The sequence below is a fragment of the Leucopleurus acutus genome, assembly GCF_964270905.1.
Source record: "Leucopleurus acutus genome assembly, chromosome: 16".
NCBI lineage: Eukaryota > Metazoa > Chordata > Mammalia > Artiodactyla > Delphinidae > Leucopleurus > Leucopleurus acutus.
In genome coordinates, this window is record NC_139158.1 from 73276373 (window position 1) to 73295899 (window position 19527).

At 55.1% G+C, this 19527-nt stretch overlaps 1 protein-coding gene across 3 annotated transcripts in view; it reads left to right on the forward strand.

The window, feature by feature from the left end:
- The window catches only part of SLC12A5 (solute carrier family 12 member 5), a gene marked incomplete at both ends in the record, with an annotated part of 35584 nt that overhangs the window by 6766 nt on the left and 9291 nt on the right, over positions 1-19527 (forward strand). For 2 of the 3 annotated variants that reach the window (XM_082856439.1, XM_082856440.1), the window contains 15 exons: positions 6449-6543; positions 6882-7013; positions 7389-7535; positions 8349-8403; positions 8905-9035; positions 11005-11246; positions 12052-12263; positions 13880-14050; positions 14360-14458; positions 14607-14664; positions 16561-16735; positions 17318-17436; positions 17756-17854; positions 18767-18886; positions 19238-19342. In XM_082856439.1, coding sequence (XP_082712565.1) covers positions 6449-6543; positions 6882-7013; positions 7389-7535; positions 8349-8403; positions 8905-9035; positions 11005-11246; positions 12052-12263; positions 13880-14050; positions 14360-14458; positions 14607-14664; positions 16561-16735; positions 17318-17436; positions 17756-17854; positions 18767-18886; positions 19238-19342 — 1960 coding nt within the window. Of the gene's footprint in view, positions 1-758; positions 811-6448; positions 6544-6881; positions 7014-7388; positions 7536-8348; positions 8404-8904; positions 9036-11004; positions 11247-12051; positions 12264-13879; positions 14051-14359; positions 14459-14606; positions 14665-16560; positions 16736-17317; positions 17437-17755; positions 17855-18766; positions 18887-19237; positions 19343-19527 lie in introns of those variants that run through there. The other variant, XM_082856441.1, reaches the window with a different exon arrangement.

Consider the following 19527-nt stretch of genomic DNA (forward strand, 5'->3'; position numbering starts at 1 on the left):
GCAGCACAGTGCTTCGGTTAAAAGCTCTGGCCTCCATACATCCCTAGCTCCAACCTCTTGAACAGTGATTATGGGAGAGGGTCTGGTTCTCCACCGTTCTTCGGGGCTGGCCTTCCCAGCTTTGCAGACAGGCTCTCCAGGGACCCATATTCCATGGCGCCCTACCCCTGCCGCCTCAGCCCCCCTCATCTTCCCTCTAGGGGGCGGATGACCCTCGGCCAGGCAGCCTCTGCGGGGCCGCCTCCCCGCGGCCGCGACCTAGTTCCCTGCCGTTATTTTTAGGGCGCGGGATGGCACCTGCCCACGTGCCGGCCCCGCCTGCGCCGGAGAGTGGGGGGCGGGCGGAGCTACGTCTGCTCAAGGGAGGCGAGGTCCCCATCCCCCGCAGCACCCTCTCCATCCCACCCGCGCAAGCCCCCAGTTTTCGTGCGAGGGGGCCTCCAAGAGCGCACTGCCCGCCCCTCGTCCCCTCTTCTTTCTCCCTCCCGCGCTCCCCCCCGCAAAACCCCGCCAGTGGCTCATGCCTCCTGCATACGGGATGAGGCGAGCAGCGCCGCCGCTGAGAGGGGGCGCGCGCGGGTGTGAGCGTGTGTCCGTGTGCGAGTGTGTGTGCGCCGGGCGGGCGGGCACTGCAGCTTCTTCCTCCGTGGAGCGGAGAGCGAGAGAGAGCTAGAGCGAGCGAGAGAGCGGCGGAGGCAGGCAGAGGGGCGCGGGTGAGGCGCCGCAGCCATCCCCGGGCCCGGCGCCGCGCCGCCACCATGCTAAACAACCTGACGGACTGCGAGGACGGCGATGGGGGAGCCAACCCTGGTAAGCAGCGGTCCGGGGGCGGCGAGGAGAGGAAGCGGCTCTGGGGTTAGAGGCAGAGCAGGGGCCGCCTCCTTCAGAGGAGAGGCGGGGATTGACCGGGGCGGTGGGCGCCCAAGGCGGCCTGGAGCCCAGCTCCATTGGAATGCGCCAGGCACTGTACGAGGTGCTGGAATGTGCCGCGCCCGGGGACAGGGCTGGGGGCCAAGGGGCTGCCATTGCCCACGGCCCGGGGGCAGACGTGGGGTAGCTAAGCGGGGGAGGCGGTGGGTAGGGGTTGGAAGAGCTAGAACGGGCTGACGTGTAGCTCGACGGGAGGGAGGAGGGCTCCTCTTCCCGAGGAGGGACCCTGGCGTCCTGGCGCAGAGCGCGGGGGTTGCGGGGGGCGCAGTCTGCGGCAGTCCCTCGCTCTGAGACTTCCAGCTGAAAGATGGGGGGAAGGTGCCTATGGGGGGATTGGAGCCATATGACAGCCCCCGTCCGGCTGCGGTGTCTCCTTAAGGGGTCACTTGATGTGGTCCGGGCCTCCTCCCCCAAAGCTGCCCGGGGTCCGACCTCAGACCGAAGCGTACCCCCTCCGGGGATTTTCAGCTCTACTTTGCGGAATCTCCTTCTCCCTCTCGCGTTCCCGTGGGTTTGGGACGGGAAGCAAGATCACCCTCCTTTCTTCCCCCTTTCCCCTTCCTCTGAGTACCCTGGCATAGCAGTGTGGTTTCAAGGGCGGGGCAGGGGAGAGTCTTTCCAGTCAGCTCTGCTAGCTTCCCCAGTGAGGCCTCGGGAATGGGGTCCCAGCGGCCGAATTCCTGGCGCCGTGGCGCGGACACTGCGGACGCGCTGCGGTGGGTGCGGAGACTCGCTAGGAGCCGAGGGGCTTGGAGTGAGTCCGTTCGCGGCTCCCACTCTCCTCCGCGCTTTCCCTGCTCCGAGGTCTGCGAGGCCAGCCACCCCCTCGGGCTCTCGGGCCCCCCGCCGCCCCCCCGCGGTCTCAGCCACCCAGCACGGCCGTCAGCCGCCCCCAGCCCCCACCCTCCAGCGGCGCTGCGTCCCTTGCGCACTAGCGCGCCTCCCGCTCTGGCTGTCTGCGCTCAGCGCCTCAAACGCTCCCTTGGGCATTGCTTGACCCTCTGGGCCGAGACTCCTGCAGACCTCCCCCAGGGGTGGCCCAAGGCTGAAAGAGCAGGGTTTTCCAGGGACTGGCAGCCTGGTCTTGAAGTCCTCCGGATCCTGGGTCCAAGTCAGAGCCAAGGGGTCGCTTGGGAAGTCTGTGGACACCAGGGTCCCCGATCCTTTGTCTGACACCCCTTCTTCCTCCCTGAGGCTGAGTACGGGTAGGAACTACTGGCTGCCTAACTCATCCATCTCCACAGTCACCCTGAGGTTACCTCAGTCCGCAGCCGCCCCCCTCCACAGCGGGCTTAGGCTGCGGGAGGGAGGGGGTTTGGCAAAGTCGAGTCCGCAGCAGAGCCCGGCATCCCGTCGCGGTTCCTAGGGAACGAAAGGGGGCCATGTCCACCTGGGATCCCCTTCAGATGTCACCACTCTGAGGAGGGGCCTCTGCTCCCGCAGACACGGGGTATGGGTCCAATCCCCCAGTCCCTGCTTTCTCTACCCTGAGGATGGCGTCTTACTGGGTGCCATGGGATTTCCATGGGGTCTCACGTGGCCTAGAAAAGTGGCCTGTGTGTGTGAAGCAGTAGTCAAACTAGGAACTCCCTCAGTTCTACCCCCTCCCCATAAGTTTCCCAGACTCTGAGTGTAGCAGGCTCGTGGGGAGACTTTCTCCCTAGATATCGGTGTCCAGGATCTGGAACTAGAGTGGCCAGGACCTGGGTCTGGCATATTGGGTCCCAGAGAGAGAAAGAAGGCCTCCCAGTGGTGCCTGGAGACGATGACAGGCGGCTCTAAGGACCTCCTGGGCTTGAGGGAAGACCACCAGGCCGACAACCACTGGCATCTCTGAACTTAGGTTCTTGGAAATGTAGGAGGGGACCCTTGGTCCTGACCTCGGGGAGGTGGGAATGACCAGAGTAAGAAGGCTCCTCTGGACGAAAGGACACAAGGATATTTATTGTCTCTGGCCCCCAGGTCTCCTTTCCTCTTGGGGTCTGACGCCTTCCCCTACTCCCCCAATCTGGCTTGGGGATTCCCCCAGGCCTGGCCCCAGGCCCCCAGGGGAGGCTCCTTAGCCCGCGCCGCTAGCCTGTTTCCTCCCCGGGAGCTCTGGCCGCCGCCGCTTAATTGAAAGCCGATTCTGGCGGAGAGCTCCCAGGGGGCGGGGGTGGGGTGGGGGGGGTGGGCCGAGAGGGCTCAGCCTCAGTCTGGCCCTGCCTCTCGCGCGCGCGCCGCACGGCGCTCTCCCATCATCCTGACTCCTGGCTCTGGGGAATCAGGGCGAGTTCCCCCTTCGTAGTCCTGCTCCTCTGAGAACTCATGAAGCTCACCCCTCCCCTTCAACCGGTGTTCCAGGGAGGGGACGAAATCAGCCCTGGCAGACGAGACCGGGGGCCTGGCGTCCCACCCAGGCGGCGGGTGGAAAGGCGGGACCCAGGACAAGCCTACGAACCGCTCCCTCCCCAGCCCTCATCTCGGGGCTGGGATCCGGCCGGGAGTCCGGCTCCGCGCTGCGCGTCGCGTTACATAAGCCGCTGCGGGCGCGTGGCCGGCTCTGCTCCGCGCGGCGCTCTCTGCCCGCGCCGTCGCCATGGAGACCGGCGCGGAGGTGCTTCGATGCCGGGTCTCGGGCCCGGACGCCCCCCATCCCCGCCCTGCACGCGCCCCGCGCCCCCACGAAGGAGGAGGGGAGGGGGTGTGAAAGGAATGGGGGGCTCTCGTGTCTGGTTGTCCTGCCCCTAAGAGCGGACGCTGTGGAGAGAGGGACCCAGTCCCACAGGAGACAGGGCCCCTAAATCTTGCTGTCGGGGAAGGCGTGTGGGATAGGGAGCCCAGGCTGGACGGGGTACCACGTCTGTTAGTAATCGTAATTGTAACAGTAACGGCAGTAGCTACACTTAGGTGCCGGGCACGCCCAACAGGCATTATTTTACTTAATCCCCACAACAGCCCTATGAGTTAAACACCATTATTATCCCTTTGCAAAGTAGGAAACTGAGGCTTAGTTTAAGTGACTTGCCCAACGTGTCGACACAGCCACCAAAGTTGGGACTGGAACCTAAATCTCCTTGGCTCCAGCCTGTTTTCTTAACCATTAAGAAATTTCTTCTCACCTCATCCCCCTTCAACCTCTCTAGTTACCACCACAGTGTGATAGGAACATCTTGCCAGCATTTTAAAAGGAGGAGGGACCCACCTCACTTTTATTTCTCCTTTTCTCTGGCCCCAAACAGCTCTTCTGAGACACTGGGGGTCAGGAAGGGAGCCTGGGGGAATTCACCTCCACAGACTTTTTCCTGAGCACCTATTACATGCCAGGCTCCCACTGGGAGGACCGGTCTGCAAGTCCCAGGAACCCACATATGTGAGGAGAAGAGTGAGCTGGTGGAGGCCCCTGTTGGGAGAAGTTCTTGGCTTGATGAGTGAAGTGGAGGTGGTGACAGGAGACGGTGGTGGGTTTCCCTTGAGGATGTGAGGCATCACTTCCACAATTTTGAGTCGGGATGAGATTGGTTATAGCAGGTCATGCTCTGGGGATGGACCCTGGCTGAGAGATGAAGGAAGGTTTCCAGGAGGAGAGGCTGGGGAGGATTTGGGGAGATGGGGAGAGAGAGAGGGACCAGGAGATGAGGGGACAGGAAATTCAGAATATGTAGGGCCTCAACTTCACTTCTGTTTTGGTCATTGGAGAGTTTCTCTGGAGTCCAAAGAGATGTCTACTGCTGGGGTTCAGCCCTGAAACTGAGAAAGTGTGATGGCTGAAGCCAAGGGAGTGAGTCTGTGGAGGGCCCCTTACATCTCTTTGAAAGGACCCTCTCCTTAATGCCCTAGAGGCTTTCTTCTTGGATGATCTCCTCCAGGCACATGGTTTCACACACTTCCTACACGCCTTTTCATGGGCTACCCCCATGTCTTCCTCCTGTCTGGCCTCTCTCCTGGGACCCAGACTGATCCGTACATCCAAGTGCTTCTGGACATATTCACTTGGGTGTCCTATAGCGCCTCACCAGCAATCAAATTCAGCAACTTCCCCACCCCCAATCTCCTTCTTTCCCCTGTTTATTTATTTATTTTTCTGCGGTACGCGGGCCTCTCACTGCTGTGGCCTCTCGCGTTGCGGAGCACAGGCTCCGGACGCACAGGCTCAGCGGCCATGGCTCACGGGCCCAGCCGCTCCGCGGCATGTGGGATCTTCCCGGACCGGGGCACGAACCGGCATCCCCTGCATCGGCAGGCGGACTCTCAACCACTGCGCCACCAGGGAAGCCCTCCCCTGTTTATTAAATAGCACCATATCCACCCATTTACCCATGCTAGAAACCCAGGCCTTATCCTAGATTCCTCCTTCCCACATCCTCAAATATCTGGCATAGAAATGTGCCAATAATTCTGGAGTCTATTCATTGTTCCACCCTGCTTCTGGTCTGGGTATCATTGGCCCTTGCCCAGATTTCTGAAAGTCCCTAACTAGCTTCCGTATTCTTCATCTAAAGGCCAGAGCAATTGCTCTAAAACACAGATCTCTTCATGGTGTTTTTTTGCCTGAAACTCTTCAATGACTTCCCATTGTCCTCTGCATGAAGTCCAAAATCCTTAACATGGCCGGCTAGTCATTTAAGGACCCGGCCCGCAGTTACCTCCCTAGCCTCTTTTTTTTTACATGCTACTCCCCATCCTTGCCCCCCACCCCACCTTACTCCTTCCTTAGACTCCTGCCGGATCAAGCTTCCTCCAGCTCCTCTGACCCACTCCTCTCACTCTCACCTCTGGGCCATCGAACATGCTGTTCTGCTGTTCTATCTGCCTGGAACACCCTCCCACCTCCCTCCCAGTCTAGCTCTTACTCATCCTTCAGTTCTCAGCCGACACATCACTTCCTCTGGGAAGCCTTCCGTGACCTCCCAGGCTGGGCTGAACGCTTCTCCTGTGTTACCACAGCTCTTCTTTCATATTCTACCGCGGACCTTATCCTCTGGGTTGGAAATTCCTGGCTGCTGGTTTATCTCCCCTGCCTTTGGGTTCCCCAAGGGCTGGGATGGTGTCTTATTCTCTGTTTTACTCCCCATGCCCATGCTGGCACACAGGAGACATCCAGTAAATACTTGTTGACTGAAGATGAATGAGGGACACAGGAGATGCCAAAGGGGGGTCACTCTTCCAAGAGGTGGAGTATCCTTGGGGCCTCAGCTGCAGGGTTCTCTGCCTTCCCCCCACCCCCAAACACCAGGATGGGCTAGTTGTGGTCAAGGAGGGGACGCTGGAGAGTCTAGGGTGCCCTGGTGAATGAAGTAGGACCCCCAAGAGCAAGGGAGCACTTCCACGTTCATTAAATACCCCGTACGAGCCAGGGAGCCCACTAGGCTCTTCGTACGCGCTGTCAACTAAAATTCTGCAAGGGAGGTAGTATTCGCTCCAGTTTTCCAATGTGCAGACCGAGGTTCAGAGAGTTAAAGTGGCCACTCAGCTGGATGTCCAGGTATGTGGGCCACAACCAGCTGGTGCCAGGCCCCTGACTCCTCCGCCTTCTCAGGTGATGGCAACCCCAAGGAGAGCAGCCCCTTCATCAACAGCACCGACACAGAGAAGGGGAAGGAGTATGATGGCAAGAACATGGCCCTGTTTGAGGTGGGTTGCCAGGGGAGTTGGGCCTCCACCCACAGTTCACCTCCCCCTTCGTCAGCCACCCCCTCCCTCCTTCCCTGGGGAACAGTCCCCTCCTCTCCATCTCTCCCTCAGATCCACCTTCCTCCCTGAACCTCCCTGTCATTTCTCCTCCTCCCCTTTTCCCCCTTCTTACCCCAACCCCCTCTCTCCCTGTTCCCCTTGCTCTCCTCGTCCTTGCTCATCTCATCCTAGCCTCAACGGTTTGCCCCTGGTCTGCATCTCTCTCAGCCTCCTACCGTCTAGCCCCCCCACCCCCGACCAGGGCTTAGCCTCCCAACACTGAGAGCCTCCCTCCACAGGAGGAGATGGACACCAGCCCCATGGTGTCCTCCCTGCTCAGTGGCCTGGCCAACTACACCAACCTGCCTCAGGGAAGTAGGGAGCACGAAGAGGCAGAAAACAATGAGGGTGGAAAAAAGAAGCCGGTGCAGGTGAGGGCCTCGGGGAGGAAGGGCTGAGGGAGGAGGGAGGGTGGGAGGGGAGAGGGGGTGGGGCAGGAAAGATGGATTCAGATGGAGGGATGCATGATGGAGACAGAGGGATGGGAGGTGGATGCTGAGGGAGGGGAAGGGATGGGAGGTGAGGGATAGACATGGAGGGGAGAGGGAGGGGTGGCTTGAAGGGTAGGTGATAGAGGCCTGAAGGGAGGAGGGAAGCAAGATGAGAATCAGAGGGAAGAGGGATGAAGGGACGGGGATGGAGAGAAGAGGAAAGTGGGGGATGGAGGGGCCGGGGCAGGAGGAGTGGGCCTGGGGTGTTGGCAGTGACTGGGGGGCTGCAGAAACTGACGCTGGCCTCCCTGGCAGGCCCCCCGCATGGGCACCTTCATGGGCGTGTACCTACCGTGCCTGCAGAACATCTTTGGTGTCATCCTCTTCTTGCGGCTCACTTGGGTGGTGGGCATCGCGGGCATCATGGAGTCCTTCTGCATGGTCTTCATCTGCTGCTCCTGTGTGAGTGACACGCTCCCCTCTCCTGACGCCTGGCAGCTGGGGCTGAGCAGGGACCTGGCGGGGGGAGGGGGAGGAGGGGGAAGCATGAGACCTGATCTTTTTATAGGAACCACTGCGTGTAATCTTTGAGAGTAAATTAGGTCTGCCTGGTCCTTCCAGCATCTCACAGGCTAGTCCCTGATGGCTATTAACCAGGTTTCACCTGGCTGTGTGTGTGTGTGTGCTTGGCTGTAATTACACAGGTACCGCAGACTCATTGATGAAAAAGATAGGTGTACATTAATAAATAAAACTCACCTACAGTCTCACAGTAGTTAACATTTCAGTAGGTCTTGACTCACAAAAAACGGGATTACGGGTCCCAAACAGCTTTGTAACTGAATTATTCCCATCCTCTCTAAAAAAGTCACATGTTCACTAAACACCTACTTCTCACGACATTTACGTTTCCTCACATGTGACCCTTGAGCCCCCTCTGCGTGTGAGTAGCCAGTGCTGAAGCTAGTACACCTGCCTATTTAATAAATGAAGAAACTGAGGCTTAGAGAACTGAAGTGACTTGTCTCCGGTCACACAGCTGGTCAGAGGCCAAGCTGGGGTTTCCAGAGCTCTCTGATGCTATAGCTTGCGTTTCTTTCATGTGCTTGGTGAAGAAGGGGTTTTCTGGACAAGAAGGACTTGGCAGGAGTAGGAGTTGGAACAGGACCGAGGACAAGCTCGATGGAAGAGGACTTGTGGGTCTGGCGGGTGTTTATGGGGTAGAAGGTTTGGCCCCCACCCTACTCGCCACTCTGACGATCTCTCTCCTCACAGACGATGCTCACGGCCATTTCCATGAGTGCAATTGCAACCAATGGTGTTGTGCCTGGTATGTGACTGGGGCTTCTTGGAGGGGAAGGGGCCTGGATGGTTGGGAGGGAGGCCTGGGTAGTTGGAAGGAGGGACAGTGTCCTGGGCTTTGGGTACCATCGGGACCCCAGAGAAGCAATACCGCAGATTCGGGGGCTGGGTTACGGCGTTTTTGTGGGATAGGTGGGGGCAGCCGTGTGAAGGGGAGGGGACAGAGGTGTTGATGGCGTTGAATGGGGCAATGCAAGATCTCCTCCCTTTGCCTGAGATCCTCCTCTCCATCATCCTATTTTCTGAGCCATGACCTCCTTAGAGGGGTAATTAGCAACATGGGAATTAGTGCTATAGAAGCCACTCAGAGTATGTGGCTGGGTCTCCCTTCAGTCCTAGGGCTACAGCTTGTAAGGCTTGGGAGGCCCAGAGTAACCTCCTTCCCACCACTGTCTCTGATCCTCCCTCATCCCCTACGGCAGCCCAGTGCCCCCTCGAACCTCTTGCTGATACTGGGTTTTTTCTGCAGCTGGCGGCTCTTACTACATGATTTCCAGGTCTCTGGGTCCAGAGTTTGGGGGCGCTGTGGGCCTCTGCTTCTACCTGGGCACTACGTTTGCTGGGGCCATGTACATCCTGGGCACCATCGAAATCCTGCTGGTGAGAGGGGCCAAGGAGGAGGTGTGGGCCCCAGGCTGTCAGTCAGTTAACTGATGCTCCCTGGACACCTCCTGTAGGCTGGGTCACTAAGTAAGGCCAAGGGAAAATCAGACATGGTTCTGTCTGGAAAGAGTTCACAGTCTAGTTGGGGAGACAGGATACACTAATTATGTAACATGAACAGCTGTCGTTTATCAGGCACCCACTGTGCTCTCAGCAGAGTTCCAAGTGCTTTACGGTCATTAGCTTGAATCCTCATGAGGTTTAAGTATTATCATGCCCATTTTACAAATGATAAGCTCAGACAGGTGAAATGACTTGCTCAAGGTCACTCAGCTACCGAGTGGCAGAGGTGGGTTGGGAAGAGTAAAATCATGAAGTAAGAAATAATAAGTCATGTCACACAGTGATTGCCTACTGTGTGCCAGGGACAGTGCTAAGCACTCTGTGAATGTTAGTGGTAGAGGGCTGATGGCTAGCGGATGGCAGAGGAGAAGAAGAGGGAGCTGAGAAAGAGATCTATCTGTTAGAAGCAGTGACTGATGAGAAGTCAGGTCCCTGGGCAGTGCTCGAAGTGGATGGCTGCTGACTTTGGTCTCGGTTCTTCCTGCCCCTGCAGGAGGAGGTGAGGTGGGAGCTGAAGAGGGTTCCTTGGTATATAGAAAGTGGAGCTGACATTTATTTCCCAAACCCCTACTCTACCCAGGCCCCGTGGCCTTCAACGTATCATTTTATTTTATCCTCACGACCCTTGCATTAGTTAGAAGATGTCCCCATTTTATGGATGCGGAAAGCAAGGCTCAGAGCGTTTAAGGGATGTATGGAAGGGATATGAACCTGTGTCTTCCTGACCCTGAAGCCCGTGCTTGTCCACCCAACCACTCGGCTTCAGAGAACTAGAACTAACAGATGTTGCAGCTTCTGGTTTTGGGATGGAATGGAGGAGTCCAGGGGCAGGGAGGGTAGATGGGGAATAAAGGAGCCCAAAAGCCAAATTATGAGAGAATAATAATAGACCTCTATGGCTTTTACAACATCAAAGAACTATTATAAAAGCAATTCTACCCATTGCATAAAATTGGAAAAAAATCAAAGCATGTAAAAAAGGAAATACCAGTCTCCTAAGGCAAATCATCACTATCATTGGGTGCATCCTTCTAGTTTTTTGTGATATTGTATTCTGTCTTTAGAAAATATAACTCTATAGATTTCTCTAATCATGCAAGACCCTCTTTGCAAATATCACAAGTGAAAATAACTTTTGTAAGAATATAAATATATTAATATTTAGTATAGAAATTATGGAAAATACAGATGTGCAAAAAGAATAAAGATTATTCACATTTTTACCATTCAGGGGAAACGACTGTTAACATTTTGATGTATCTACACACAGACAGACATATATACACATATGTGTGTATATAGTCACATGTAAGTACACATATATATTTACAAAAATGAGATAAGACACATTCTTTTCAAAAATTGATTGTTTTTACCTAATATAACATGGATAGCCTTTTTGAGTCAGTTCATATAAATCTATGTTGTCCTTTTTAACAGCTACATAGTCTATTCGGAAATATCATCATTTATTTACCCAATCCTCTAGGGATGAATGTCTAATTTATATCTGCCTTTCTTATTGAAATAATAAAAACAATAAATAATCATTAAGAACTATACTTGATAACAAAAGAATAGAACTTAATAATTGCTCCCAACATTTCTGCAATACAATCTTTTAATGACAGTATAATAGTCCTTGCAGGCTAGACCATGATTTCCTTAACTATTCCCCTATCATTGGATGTCATTTCCAGTCTTGTACTACTGTAAATATGCTGTGATGCGTATCTTTTCTCCAAAGCCCTGCCTGCACCTCAGGTTATTTCCTTGGGGTGATTCTTAGTTGGTTACTTAGTGGGTTACCTACTTACTTGACCTCCGCACCCCTTTCCCACAGGCTTACCTCTTCCCAGCTATGGCCATTTTCAAGGCAGAAGATGCCAGTGGGGAGGCGGCAGCCATGCTGAACAATATGCGTGTGTACGGCACCTGCGTGCTCACCTGCATGGCCACCGTGGTATTTGTGGGCGTCAAGTATGTCAACAAGTTTGCCCTTGTCTTCCTGGGTTGTGTCATCCTCTCCATCCTGGCCATCTATGCCGGGGTCATCAAATCTGCCTTTGACCCACCCAACTTCCCGTAAGTGCTACTGCCCTGAGCCTCAGGCGTCCTCCCCCTCCTCCCTGGACTGGTTTCAGGGTCTTCACACTAGTCTCTGTGAACCCCCCTGGCCCCATCTCTCAGAATCAGAGTGGTTGTGGATTTACAATAAACTCCCTTGGGAGGGAAAACCTCTCCTGGTTTAAGGGAAATCTCTTTAGGATGGGATAACAGTTTTTGGAGGTGTGCACAGTTTTCCTTGTGAGGGTCAAGGGCTGGCTGGTGAGGTGGACTTAGGAAGAGCCAAGTGAAACAATGTCTAAAGGGAAGACCGGTCTGTGTTAGGGAACCTTCCTTGGGTAGAGACAACCTTCTGGAATGTGACAACCTCTTAGTATTAAACACCTTCTCTATCATGGGAAAGGACATAGACGAGAGGGTCTCGGGGCTCAGATCCCTGTTGGTTCTGCCTCTCTCCCTAGGGCACATTCCCCTACATCCCGCTGCCCAGAAGAACGGCACACGGAGACTGCTGTCCACGGTGCTGAAATAGCATCGCCCGAAAGCAGTGGTTCTCTGCCGTGGCTGCATGTTAGAATCACTTGGGGGGAGGGAATTCCCTGGTGGTCCAGGGATTAGGATTCCCAGGGCCTGGGGGAAAGAAAAGAATCACTTGTGGGGAGCTTTGAAAGAACACAGATCCTGGGCTCCATCCCAATTAAATCAGAATCTCTGGATATGGGGCCCTGGCATCTATGTTTTTCGTGCTCCCATGGCGATTCTACTGTGAAACCAGGGCAAAGTTACGTCCCTCACCACCCTCCTCCCTTGTTTCTCTCCCTAGGATCTGCCTCCTGGGGAACCGCACGCTGTCTCGCCATGGCTTTGATGTCTGTGCCAAGCTGGCTTGGGAAGGAAATGAGACAGTGACCACACGGCTCTGGGGCCTTTTCTGCTCCTCCCGATTCCTCAACGCCACCTGTGATGAGTACTTCACCCGAAACAATGTCACGGAGATCCAGGGCATTCCTGGCGCTGCCAGTGGCCTCATCAAAGGTCTGAGGGAGGGAAGAGGTCTGGTGTCCAGGGAATGCTGCAGGGATTGTGGCTTAAACAGGATTAAGGGACTCCTTGGGGTTCAGTTAAATTTGATCAGTTTTAATTGAGCACCTACTCTGGGCCATGTTCTATCCTTGGGATCACGGAGAGGTAGAGGTGAAAGGGAGCCTTCGCGTACCTTACCACCTAGTGGGAAAGAAAGTTATCAGCTTAACAAGTATTCGCTAAGTACCTGCTAACTGCCTAGCACTGCACTGGGCACCAGGAACACAACATAAATAAGTCACAGTTCTTGGCCTCAAGGAGTCTAATAGCAGAGGCAGAAGTAATAGCAAATAAATTAGGACATGTGTAGGTGTGCATTCAATGAACAGAGACCTCCCAAGGGAGGGAGTGGTCATGTGTATAAGGTGGTGAGACAAGGCTTCCTGGACTCATCTGAGAAGGGTTTTGAAGGACAAATAAGAGATTTTCAGTTATACAAAGGGAATAAGGGAATTACAGGCAGAAGAACAGCTTGCCTAAAAGTACGCAGACACAGAAGAGCATATTGTGTCCTTCCAACCACAGGTAATTTGGTGTGACCGGGGCATAAAGTACAAAGGAAGGAGGGCAACCGAGAAATGATGTTGGAGAGGCTGGCGTGAGCCTGACTGTGGTCAGCCCTGGAAGCCACGTTGAAGGGTTTGGACGGTGTTCTGAGGGCAACGAGGGGCCACCAAAGGGTTCTGAGTAAAGGGACGGACCGGGTCAGCTTGTTGCTTGTGAAGGTTCAGTCTGGCTGCTCACGTGGGTGGGCTGAAAGCAGAGAGGGGACCGAGTCAGGGAGTCTAGGAGGAGGCTGATGCTGGGTCCAGGTGAGAGCTGGTGGTTTTCTTACCTGGAGTGATGGAGTGACAGCAGTGGGAATGGCACGGTGGCTCTCCACCAGGGCTGTTTTGCCCCCCAGGAGACGTGTGGCAACGCCTGGAGACATTTTGGGTTATCACGACGGAAGGGTTATTACTGGCATCTGGCGGCGGAGGCCAGGGCTGTTCTTCCACACCCTACAGTGCTACAGGACAGCCCTCCACACAAGAATTGCCTGTTCTTATCAGAATTATTGCTAAATTTGACGTTTAGTGCAGAAGTGGAGGAACCCTGGAAAGGAGAGAAGGGACGTATTTGAGAAATATTTAGGAGGAATAAGGGACAGGAGTTGGAGATTTTTGAAACGGAGATGGGGAAAGGGTGCAGTTGAGGGCAACGTCAAGCTCTCTGAGTTGATGGTAGTGTCATTTACCAAAATAAGGGATATAGGAAAGGAGCCATTTGGAGTGAGTAGGTGGTGAGATCAGTTTGGGACACACTGAATCAGCCTGAGATGTGTGTGTCTATGTCCCCCAGTAGACTGGACCATTTGAGGGCAAGGACTAGATCTGATTCATGTGCAAAGCCCCTGCACATGACCTGGCCCAAAGCGGGAGCTTCGGAAGTGTTGGTGGAAATGAGGCCCAGGGGGAGCGAGAGGTGGTTGACCCTGACCCTTCTTTCTGCCCACCCCACCTCCTGGCCCCAGAGCTCTGGCACCCTGACGTCTGGTCTTCTCCTTGAGCATCCTGTCTCTCCCACAGAGAACCTCTGGAGCTCCTACCTGACGAAGGGGGTGATTGTGGAAAGGCGTGGGATGCCCTCGGTGGGCCTGGGAGATGGTACCCCTGTCGACATGGACCATCCCTATGTCTTCAGCGATATGACCTCCTACTTCACCCTGCTGGTTGGCATCTACTTCCCCTCGGTCACAGGTGAAGGGGAGCTCAGAAAGGGAGGACTCTGGCTGGGAGTGGATGGGTAGGGAGAGAGTCAGTCACGATGTGGGGAATTTCTGAGTCCAACAGCCCCATTACACAGGCAGGAGCCAACAGTCCAGTTCCCACTGGACAGACAGGTGAGGGAATTAAGGCCCGGAGAAGCCAAGTAACAATTCCAAGGTCTCATAGGAGTCAGTGGACCAGGACTGGATCCCCGGCTTCCTGACTCTGAGGCTGATGTCCTTTCTTCTCAGTCTGTCTGGTCTCCTGTGGCTCCTGTCCTAGCTGCTCCTCTGTTCACAGGGATCATGGCTGGTTCTAACCGCTCTGGGGACCTGCGGGATGCCCAGAAGTCAATTCCCACTGGCACCATCCTGGCCATCGCCACCACCTCCGCTGTCTGTATCCTTCACTGCTGGGCAGGGACCACCGTGGGTGGGGAGGGCTAGACGGAGGGCTTCTGAAGCTGCCGCCTCACCTGGCTGGCTCAGGAGGGGTGGGGAGGAAGGACAGCGCCACCCTGGGGATTCTCCTTCATCCTCCGCTGCAGACATCAGCTCCGTTGTTCTGTTTGGGGCCTGCATCGAGGGGGTCGTCCTTCGGGACAAGTAAGTAAGGGGATCAGGGAGGATCCTGTTCTGGGGGGGCGGGGGGGCATGGAGGGCCAGGTTCTGGGAAACAGGCCTGGCAGGGTAGTTGAAACGTGGGCAAGGGGCCTTGTGGGAGGGAGGCCACAGGGCTTGCCTGTCAATTCACTTTCTTATAATTCACCTTTCTCTTGTCACTCCAACTCAAGAAGTATGAGCGGTGTCTGATTTCCTTTAAGATAACGATCCTTTCCTTTCCTTTTTCTTTAAAATCTACTAATTCATTTACTACTGCCTGGATGTCTATGTGTTAGCTACTGTCCCGGGTTCTGGGGGCAGGGATAAATAACAAAGATAAATAACTAATGATTTTTGTTCTGAAGGAGCTCTTTGGAGCTGGTCACCATACTTGTCAACAGAGTTGAAACGCAGAGCAGTAGGGGTGGCGATAAAGCAAAGCCTGGGGGTTATGGAGGCTGCGATCCAGTCCCAGAGGGTCAGGGAAGAGGAGATGCTGTGGGAGTGCCTTATACACGCTTTCTCATCTCTCCTTCCCACTTTACGTGCTGAGTGGTAGAGACTACCTAGGAAAGTAGGAGGGGGAAGGGCACTCCAGGCAGTGGGAACAGCATGGCCAAAGTAGAGGGGACCCAGAGCCGTGTGTGCGCGCGCACGCATGTAGGGGTACCAGTAGCTGTAAGCATTCAGAGCTTCTGGAGCACACACCTCTGGAGGGTGTGTGCATACACGACCAGCGGGGTGAAACAGGAGGTCCTGTCACAGAAGCCAGTTTCCGAGGCGCCATTCTGGCTTCCAGGAAGTGGGGACATGAGGCTGGAGACCTAGGCTAGGGCCAGTCCTGGACGCCTGGGTTTTGGCACCAGGAAACTGGAGCTTTACTTTATAAAAAATGGGGGAAACCCTGAAGGATTTTAAGTAGGGAGGTGACCTGGCCAAATGGGCAATTCGCATATATTACACCTATTAGCTTTTAGGGTAACTTAACCTCCATTTATCTCATTTCATTTCATCGTAGACCTCCCACAAGATTGCAAGGGATTCGGCAGGTCATTCAGGATAATCTTTCATCTGCTTCTTGAAGTCCTTTAGCAACGGCCCATCTGAGTGTACCTTTGCTTGCACACTGAAGGGACAGGGCTCTCTCTACCTACTGAGGCAGCATCTTCCATTTGAAGACAGTGTCATTGTTAGAAAATGCTTTTCTTGATCCTCACACCACATACCATCACTACACGATGAGGCCAGAACCCCCATTTTTCAGATGGAGACACTGAGGTTCTAATAGTTTGAGATATCTGCCCAGGATGACATAGTATTACACAATTGACCTCGTACTGGAATCACTATTGGGGGGAGGGGCGAGATAAGGGTAGGGGATTAAAAGGTAGAAACTACTATGTACAAAATAAATAAGCCACAAGGATATATTGTTCAGCACATGGAATATAGCAAATATTTTATAACTATAAGTGGAGTACAACTTTTAAAAATTGTGAACCACCATGTTGTACACCTGAAACTTACCTAATCTTGAATATCAACTACACCTCAATAAAAAAAAATAGTGTCACTCTTAGTGCCACGTAGCAGGCACTGTGCCAAGTATTTTACATATGCCATCTCCTTATTTGTCCCACCAACTGTATGAGATAGGTTTATAACGATCCTTACTTTACAGCTGAAGAATTTGAGGCACAGAGAGGTTGAATGTCTCGCCCAAGGTCACACAGACAGAAAGTGCCCAGGTCATCAGGGGCTTTGTCTGTCCCCTGTCCCCTGCACAGCCTAGCCTCATAGTGGACGTACAGTTGGTCCCGCAGTTTGTGCGGGAGACCTTGGAAATCCAGGGGGCGGTGCTCACCCAGCATCTCTTGTCCCTTTGCTGCTTCATTCCAGGTTTGGCGAAGCTGTGAATGGCAACCTGGTGGTGGGCACCCTGGCCTGGCCGTCCCCCTGGGTTATCGTCATCGGATCCTTCTTCTCCACCTGCGGGGCTGGGCTGCAGAGCCTCACGGGGGCTCCACGCCTGCTGCAGGCCATCTCCCGCGATGGCATAGTGCCCTTCCTGCAGGTCAGCGGCAGGGGCAGGGTGTGGGGACAGCAGTCCACCGCCTACACCAGCCAGCCAGGCCCCTGCCCAGGGCGGCTACCCAGGGAGCAGGGCCCTGCTGCTCTGTGCCGCCACTAAGAAGAACGGGTGTGCCTTTGGGCCCAACGTCAGGGCCATCTCTTTGGGCAGGGTTGTCCACACTTAGGGGAAAAATGAATGGTCCTCCTTTGGCCTCGTGATTGGGTGGGGACTCAGGGAGGCAGCCAAAGGGCAAGTAAGAGGAGGGTGCTCTCTGTGGTACTTAAAAAAAAAAAAAGATTGATGGTAAACTCAGTCATGGCTGCTTGCTGGCCCCCTGCAGCTCCTCCTCCATGTGTCCCCCTCCTTTTCCCCGTCAGGGATCATTTGAACTGCACTGCACTGGGGTACCAATGTCAGAGTGGGCAAGATACAGCAAAAACCTGGTATCCCCTTGGGTACATTTAAAGGATGAGAAATACAGCATCCTCTCCCTGCCTCTGCCGTACTGGTCTCCAAGACTGGAAGAGAGAGACAAGAAGTCCTTAAGGTCTCAGCCCCCTGTGATGGTTGCTCTGTCCTCAGGTTTTCGGCCACGGCAAAGCCAACGGAGAGCCAACGTGGGCCTTGCTTCTCACCGCCTGCATCTGCGAGATTGGCATCCTCATTGCGTCCCTGGACGAGGTCGCCCCCATCCTCTCTATGTGCGTGCTGGCCTCTTGCCCTCCCCATCATCTCTGGGGGTCTCTCTACCTGGATCCTTCAGCTGTGACCCTGGACAGCCCACCCAAACACTTTAACAACCCCACTGTCGTAGAAACCTGTCCTTTGTTGTACGGAGATTCACCCCCACACGCACCAGGGCACGTTGTAAGGGGATGTGGCCTTTGAACCTCTTCCTAAGCCCCAGAACGTGACTCGGCCATCTCCGCAGTTTCTTTCTCCCTTTCCTGTCTCTCCCTGTGCCTCTGACTCTGTCTCCCCTTGCATCTCTGTCTCTCCTGGGACCTTTCTGTGTTCTAGGTTCTTTCTGATGTGCTACATGTTTGTGAACCTGGCCTGTGCGGTACAGACGCTGCTGAGGACGCCCAACTGGCGGCCACGCTTTCGCTATTACCACTGGTGGGTGCCCGTTCCCCCTCCCTGCCCCAGAGGACCGTCCTCTCATCTCCCCCTCACCCCAGCCCATCTCCTCCAGGTCTAAGGATCCCAAACTCCACTTTTCACAACTAGCATGAGAAAAGTCCTGGAGAAGGTCTCCTTATAATCACAAGTAATAACATAACACTGTATAAACGGTCTCAGCCAGAATCCCTCTCCTGTCAATAGTGTGCAACACCTTCCAGTCTTGACAAGGAAACCTCAGTTTCCTCAGCTGTGAAATGGGACAATAACTGCACCTACCTCATAGGCCCTTGTAAGCATTACACTGCTTGGCGCACGGAAGATGCTCCTTATGTGGGGCTGGACTTCGGATCGTTTTCCTTGACGGCTCCTTATCTTCACAATAGGCCTGGGGGGCAGACAGGGCAGGAATGATCATGCTTGTTCTACCAAAGGGAAACGGAGGCTCCAACAGGGAAAGGTGGCCTAAGGCCACCCAGCAAGACTATGGTACACCTGGCCCAGAACCCAGGCTGCCTGCCCCCCATCTCAGTGCTAATGCTGTGCCAGTCACCTCTTCCCTGGGGTCACATTCCTCCTGGGAGATCTTGCCTCCAACTTTCCCCAGACACTCCTGCCTCAGAACCTCCCTGGCAGGGCGGTCTGGCAGGGTCTAAGGCACTGGGACAGGGCAGGGTGGTGACTTAGGAGTTGGGTGGGGCGAGGGGAGGTGCCCTGGCTGCTCGTTCATCCAGAGGCCCCACGTCCCCGTGGTGCTCATGGAGGTGACGGTGTGATTTCCCCTAGACCTGGCTGTAGCCTCCCAGGTCTTGCCCATGCCCCGCCCCATCTAACTCTTGCTGTCTGAGCCCAGGCACCAGTGACAGCCCCACCAGGGCTCAGAGGCTGGCTCTTCCTCCCCCTGTCCAGGACACTCTCGTTCCTGGGCATGAGCCTCTGCCTGGCCCTCATGTTCATCTGCTCCTGGTACTATGCCTTGGTGGCCATGCTCATTGCTGGGCTCATCTACAAGTATATCGAGTACCGTGGGTAAGCGTGGGGAAGTGGGGAGGGCTGGGCGAGACTGAGGGATGGGAGGAGGTGGGGAGGGGAGAGAGAGGGGTGATGAGTGCTCGGGGGTGGGGTGGTCGGGGAGATGAGGCAGGAAGTGGGAGAAGGTGGCACTAGAGTGGAGGGCAAAGGGGGATGGGATGGGATGGGGAGAGACGGAACAGGAGCAGAGGGAGGGGCTGAAGCGTTGAGAAATGGAGGTGGCAGGAGCGACCTCCTTTCTGAGCCTGAGACAGACGGCTCTGTGCTGGGGCGGCCACTTCAGGGTGGACGGCTCTCCCTGACTCTCCTTGGCTTTCTGCCTCTTGCGATCCCCCTTCCCGGCCCCAGGGCGGAGAAGGAGTGGGGCGATGGCATCCGAGGCCTGTCTCTCAGTGCGGCTCGCTACGCCCTGTTACGCCTAGAGGAAGGGCCCCCGCACACCAAGAACTGGAGGTCAGTGGTGGAGGCACAAGCGTGAGGGCTCAGCGGGGGGAGAGGCAGGGAGCAGGGCCCAACCCACCCCGCTTGCTTTGTTTTGGGGTTGCTGAGTGGTGTTCAGCCTTGTCTGAACCCTTCCCACCTACGACACCGAGGCTGAGCTGAGTTCCAGACATTTGTTCTCCGAAACCCCACCCGCC